At 44.6% G+C, this 6,800-nt stretch overlaps 1 protein-coding gene across 1 annotated transcript; it reads left to right on the forward strand.

Moving 5' to 3' along the window:
• The first annotated feature begins 1,934 nt into the window (after positions 1-1,934).
• eif1axb (eukaryotic translation initiation factor 1A X-linked b) lies at positions 1,935-6,746 on the forward strand. The gene is made up of 7 exons (XM_079754974.1): positions 1,935-2,069; positions 2,716-2,799; positions 3,446-3,549; positions 3,834-3,884; positions 4,390-4,471; positions 5,120-5,211; positions 6,051-6,746. The coding sequence occupies exons 1-7, from the start codon at positions 2,054-2,056 to the stop codon at positions 6,054-6,056; spliced, it is 435 nt and encodes a 144-aa protein (XP_079611100.1). The 5' UTR covers positions 1,935-2,053; the 3' UTR covers positions 6,057-6,746.
• Positions 6,747-6,800: the final 54 nt, after the last annotated feature.

The raw sequence follows: 6,800 nt of genomic DNA on the forward strand, positions 1-6,800 counted from the left end.
CTCCCTCTCCCTCTCCCCCTCCCCGTGCCCCTTCTGCTTGTTGTGGTTCCTCATATGCACCAGCAATCCCCTCTCTGTCATCTCGTAGATCTGGCACTCGGGGCAGTAGAACGGAGTGACCCCGATGTGCCTGACCTGGTCCTTCAGGTATGAGTCCAAGTTCCGGAAGTCCTTCTCGCAGATCTTGCACTCGGGAACGATCCCCGGGTGCTCCTTCTCAAAGTGGACCCTGATCCCGAAGCGACCCTTGACCCCTCTCTTCCTGATCTTGCCGGGGGCCTTGAAGGAGCACAGGGGGCACTGGAAGACGGCCGCCTTGCTGGCGTGCCGCCGTATGTGGTCGTCCAGGACCAGCTGGTTACGGCAGTGCTTCTGGCACATGTCGCAGAAGAAGCTCTTTCCCAAGCCGTTGCGGTGCAGCTGTTTCAGGTGCACGGAGAAGCCGGCCATGTTCTTAAACACCTTGCCCGGCGGCGGGCACAGGCTGCACACCACCGCCTTGGTCCTCGGGTCCGTCCTGTGCAGCGACAAACCGTCCTCGCTGGCGATTCCTCCGCCGCTGGAGGGGCTCTGTGAGCTTTGGAGATTGTTACAGGCTGTGCTGTTGGCGTCCGGTCGCCTCTGCCCCAACGGTGTGCCGTACTTTCCGTTCTTTTTAGCCAAGGGCCTACGCAGGTGTTCCCTGCCTGTGGGAGGCTTGGACTCCTCTGTGGTTGGACACTGGAACTCATAACTGTCCCCCTCCGTCTCCAGGTCAGCATATCCTACGAGGTAGACCCCGTTCTGCTCCTCCAGCTCCTTCATGGAGTCTCCCACTGTCATCTCCTCACCCATAAAATGTGTGCCCTCGTCCTCCGAGGGCAGGACGTACGCTGCCTCCAGCCTGTCTGTGTCGTGGTCGATGCCATCGCCTCTCACCTCCTGGCACCACTCTGGATGCGTGCCCTCTATTCTGATCATCGTAACTTGGTCCATTCCAAAGTGGTCCCAGGTTCCATTCTCCACCCTCGCTGAAGAGGATTCCTCTTCGTCTGCTACCCCACATACTCCAAGTAGACACTCAGAAGCATCCTTAATGAAAAAGAAAACCACGTGTTGTTAGCAATCATATCATTTTATTGATGTATACGTATGATTACTAAGGTATGGTATGTGTGTCTGTGTTTGTCTGTATGTGTATATACACTGCAGTACAGATGGTACTGATAAAGTGTCCATCTGTAGTTACTTCAGAATAAATATGATGCATTAATGAACGCATCATTACACTTTTTTTTTCTTACCACACTCAGAAGATCTTCACTTGAGTAAGCGTTCTGTACCCAATCAGAAGTCAGCACCCTAGAGCTGTAGTCAGCCATCGTTGCTGCGAACTAGAAACAACCCCTACATAAACCTAGCTCACCAAAGGTGCTTTAATTCGCAGTATACGTTTCTCTAATCTCACGGAATATATTATTGCAAAAACCAAAGAGCAAAACGTGCATTTGAATATATCTTAGAAATAACTGAAACAGTAAATAGTGGACCATTTTGTCTAGGCTTGCACTTAAAGGAAAAGGTTCTTCTGGAAAATAATTATTGTTTGTATATTATTGAATAGAGTCGGATTCCTGCAGCAGACCGCCCTCTGGTGCGATGGATGAATGAGACGTGTCCTGTCAAGAATACACTATATTGACTAAATTAGAATACATTACTATATCACCTCATATACTATAGTATTCACCGCTATAACAGCTTTTCACTAGAAAAAAAACGAAAAACCCTACTAGGTTAACGTAATTCACAAGTCATATCATCACAGAAACGTCGTTTATTCCCCGCCACCACCCAAAGGATTTAGCGTCCATGTTTTGTCTAAAAAAGAACGTTTTAATAAAGCACCTCGTATTTGAATGGTGCGACCGACGCATGCGTGAACCGGCGGCGCTAGCAGTGACTACCATTCCTAGTTCTGAGTAGCTCTACTTAGCTCATTCCGGTAAACAGTACAGAACAACGCTGACTTATCCTTGTCGACTGCGTCTCTTCACAACGACCGGTCAGGAATATGCCCAAGAATAAAGGTAAAGACATGTGAAGTGGTGTTAAGTTAGGAGTCTTTGTGGCGGTGCGGAGGTCTTTGCCGCTGTTTTCGGTCCGCCGTGTCTGACACACGCAGTGAAAACGTGACACCAGCCTGCTAATGCTATAGCTAACCCCTGTGTCGGAGAGCGATCGGCTCTTTAGAAGACAGCTTTTTGTATCGACTGTCCTTCAAATCGTCGAGTGTCTTAAGTTGTGGTCCCCGACGGACACGGTGAGGCTTGTCTTTACGAGTGTATAATGAGAAAGTGGATGTTAGCCCCCCCCCCCCCCACACACACACACACACACGAACCCCATCATTCAGATCAACCATTGTGAGGCTCAAACTAGCTTGAAGAGCTAGCCGTGACTAGCCTCTTGGCTACATTGTGAAACCCCACCCCCGGCTGTTCAATGTACACTTAATTAAGTCCATCTATGATCATATACATTGACCTCCAGGACAATCGGGCCAGGGTTACACGTTGCTGCTGATAAAGTTTATTGAGTTTTTTTCATGTCCCAAATCTACAATCGTGATTAGGAATGGATGTTGGTTGTTTACATAAACTGATGGATTAATGAGTCAATATATATTAAATTTGTTAAGTCTACGCTAATACCCCGCTTTTCCGTCTTTGACAGGAAAGGGAGGAAAGAACAGGCGACGTGGTAAGAACGAGAATGAGTCCGAGAAGAGGGAGCTGGTGTTTAAAGAGGATGGCCAGGGTAAGTTTCATCCCCATGAGATCATCTGAGAGGTCATTCATTCACAGAAACTGTCAGTTAACCAACATGGGAAATTGTCAAAGCATTGTTTCAACTTTGATTCATACTATTGCGATATGTCTTAAATATTCTTTTTTTTATGTCTTTTATCAAAGTTGCTAACATTTCGAAGTCATCATACTTGACCATCTAACAAATGCACTTATTATAAGTCACTTTGGATAACAGCATCTGCTAAATGTAATGGATGTTTTTCAATATTGCTATTTTCAGTCTGTTTAGGTTACTTTGCTTTATATTGCATGTGGCCTAAGGGACAGATTTTATTTTTTTTTAAAATACGTTTGAAGGACTGCCGGTGTTAATATACTTTAGACCGGGCGTAAGATGTGAATGTCTCCTGACTTGTTTTCATGCTCAAGTACAATCCAGTTGGAACCATTTGTATTAAAGGTGTGTATGTTCAGAATGTAAAAGACCCTCCCTCCATCCCCCTTAATATTCCTCTTATGGACTCATTGTAAGGCCCACTTTAGTTCGGAACTAGAACTTGCCTCACTCTTAATATTCCGCTCATGGTCTCATTGTAAGGCCCATTTTAGTTCACCAACCTAATTCTTCTGTCTTTTCTCTCTGCGTTGTCCAGAATATGCTCAGGTGATAAAAATGCTTGGGAACGGACGTCTGGAAGCCATGTGCTTTGATGGAGTCAAGCGGCTTTGTCATATCAGAGGAAAACTCCGGAAAAAGGTATGAATTCCTGTCCAGTTGCACCTCTCCTAGGACAGAGCCCTGGGCGCAGTGCCAGCTCAACACTTTGTCATCAGTTAGCCGTGGACTCAATGGCTCTATGAGGGGGGCACTGGGTTCACCCTCTCTTTATACATGTTTATCTGTTATATGTATGCCTATATGTGTCTTATTATATATTAAATGCGGCGTTTATATTTTTATTTTCTTTGTCAGTGTCATAGGTTGAACCTGTTGTATAAATGTTTGTTTCTCTTCCTTCCCCTTCTGGCAATCTCTTCTAGGTATGGATAAACACATCAGATATCATTCTGGTGGGATTGAGAGATTACCAGGTATGTACCAATTACAGTATGAATAGTAAAAAAAAAACATTTTGATATGGCTGTTAAAGAAACATTTGGAAACATTTTGTACACTTGAATAGGTCATGGTCATATCAACCCAAATTGCAAAATAGTTTTCATTTCGAAGCAGGGATTGCATCCTTAAGCAAAAAGCTACTCTAAAATGGCTACTTTCCTTGAATGGTAATATGCACCATTCTGAGCTAGCTATTAATCAGTCCTATGCACTGGCCTCGCAAGTTTTATTACAATTATCGGGGCCCATTTTACCATGCACGGTCCAGTTCTGGGAATTTATGACGACCAAATAAACACAGATGCTACCCAGTCCAAATCCTGATGACAACCGATGTTGTAAAATAATAAATAGGAAGAATTCAGCAAATGTCTGGCGTGTCCTTCACTATCGTTCACAGTGTGAAACCCGTGTTGTAAAGTAGCCTCCTGTCCTGTACGTGACGTCTGAGCGACTGCTGTTCTCTTCCTCCCTCAGGACAACAAGGCTGACGTCATCCTGAAGTACAACGCAGACGAGGCCCGCAGTTTGAAGGCCTATGGAGAGCTGCCCGAGCATGGTGAGTGGCCGACACGCACTCACACCTGGCTGGAGCGCCAGCCTCTCGTACCCCTGCCCTGAACAGATCTAGAAGAACTTCTCGGGGTAGATGGCGTAGAGCCGAAGACGCTCGGCCGGAAGCCATAAACTGCCAATGGGCGGAGCTACGGCTGGTTTCCTGTTCGTTACCGGGAGATGCCAATGAAGAGAAACTGATTTCTGCTAATGGATGAACATCAGATGGGGCTGTTAATGAGTGTTTATTTAAGCGTTTATTGCAGCTCCTCTGTCATCAGATATTAGGTCTTAAACTGAATATGATTTGTGGGACTAGCTCTACTCTGCACACACGAAGCCCTGCAGCAAAGTGGATAAGGAGTAGAGTCCATGTGCTGACTAGAGTGAATTGAGGATATTTACTAGTAGACTGACTTTTGGCATAGGTTACATTCGATTGTTACCTCTGTTAATTGCAGTGATTCAGCTTCTTATAGTGGTGTTTGGTCCCTTTCTTGGCAAGAATATTGGACACGATGAGTTCATCCTATATGGCTGTCCTTAGGACACTGCATATCCATGGTGGTTGTTCTTCACTGAATAATCTGCAATGACTTGGTTTCCCTCTGGATGTCGTGAAGCTAACACTGTGCTCCCTGCTTTTCTCCAGCCAAAATCAACGAGACAGACACATTCGGACCAGGGGATGATGATGAGATCCAGTTTGACGATATTGGTGATGATGATGAAGACATTGATGATGTAAGTTCCCCTCCCCAAATACTCCTTGTTTGTATTCATACAAGTATAATTATTTATGCGACGTAAACGTTTTGGGTCGCTTCCTGCCTCCTACACGGTCTACCCAGGCGCTATCTCTCGCCTAGAGGATACGGAGTTTGTGTTAACACGTCTGATGTGGCTTATCTCCGGTTATGGGTTGCATGTGTTAAAGGGCAACTCCTGAGCAGCCACAGACCGGATTCTCCTGAGTTTATCCAGAGGTCATGTGTGAGGCCAATAAGAATCAAATGCTATACCCTGAATATCTGCCCTAATATGAGAGCCGTAAATGCTATAAACTCGGCCAAGCCTTTAGTGATGTCCATGTAATGATATGAGTTGGTTGAACACACATGGATAGTGTCGCCACAAACTGCTCAACGTGGTTGAAGCTCCCGCTAGTATAATTTGCGTATGAGACTGTTGCTGAACTATGATTTGTAATATTGAGGCCCAAAGCTGTTCAAGGAAGCAGGAGATGCTTTAATTGAACCCTCATGCACAGCCTATACATTTCGTATTTAAATCCTTCTGCCTGTTGTTCTCATGACGATTTTTATTGTAGCCAAAACAATCATAAAAAGCTGGCTGTAGTTCGGACATGGATTCCCCCGCACCACGATTATCTCATTAACGGCCTCCTCCCACTTCTCAGACAGAATTGTCTTGAGTTTGTCTCGCTAGCATTTGAGCTGCATTTAAGAGGTCATTTAAGCGATGTCCACTTTGAGCGGCAATAGCAGCCGTGGTATATTAGCACTGTTGCCAACAGGAGTAATGTCTGTTATTAATGTGTCTGTGTTCTGTCTCCCCTGCAGATCTAAAGGGCTGCTGTCAGGGGGAAGGTGGAATGTTATTGGAGAATGCTCCAGTTGTGTTTTGTTTTCCTCCAGCCATTACCGCACATCGACTTCTATTATTTTTTTTAATAAGGTCATCAATGTACCGGTCCAACAACAAACAGTATGTCTCTGGAATCTTCTTCCCATCATTTAGTTTTGTTTACTGTTTTAATAAATGTATTATGTGTCTCAATATAAATGCCTCAACATAAGAGTCAAAAAAATATATTATGGACATTGACAACTTATCTTTTGGCGAACAATTTAAATTGTATTCTTCCGGTTAGACTTTCACATTGAAACAAGAAAGTAAATCTTTGGTAACTGCTGCATAATTACAACTGGGGGGTCAAAGATTACCTGTGGCCGATCTCCACATCTGGAGTGGCACTAGATTTGAGGTAAATTCATTAAATCTTATTGTTGTCCAAAATCGGCAAACGGAAATTCAACTCCCACCATACCCATATATGGTCTCTTCGTCACTCGTGCAATCCACTCTCACTACTCTCTCGAGGTTTGCCGTAACTGTCCACGACTGAACACCACCGTTTGACCAACGAGCTACAATGCGCTATCTTTTTAATGTATTTATATCGATTTCACCACAAGTGGAATTTCCTAACAAGTACAGAGTCTCTGGATTCGCAAATAAAAAGATAAACCATTCAATTGTTTGTCTTATTGCAAGCACTGCGATGTATTATAATGATGTACAGTTCGGCA

This window comes from Pollachius pollachius (assembly GCF_949987615.1).
Source record: "Pollachius pollachius genome assembly, chromosome: 17".
Lineage (NCBI taxonomy): Eukaryota > Metazoa > Chordata > Actinopteri > Gadiformes > Gadidae > Pollachius > Pollachius pollachius.

Bases quoted from the DNA above. Each gene is read 5' to 3' on its own strand.
- eif1axb (XM_079754974.1), top strand. The intron at 3,550-3,833 runs GTATGAATTCCT...AATCTCTTCTAG, and splicing joins GAGGAAAACTCCGGAAAAAG to GTATGGATAAACACATCAGA. The intron at 4,472-5,119 runs GTGAGTGGCCGA...GCTTTTCTCCAG, and splicing joins TGGAGAGCTGCCCGAGCATG to CCAAAATCAACGAGACAGAC.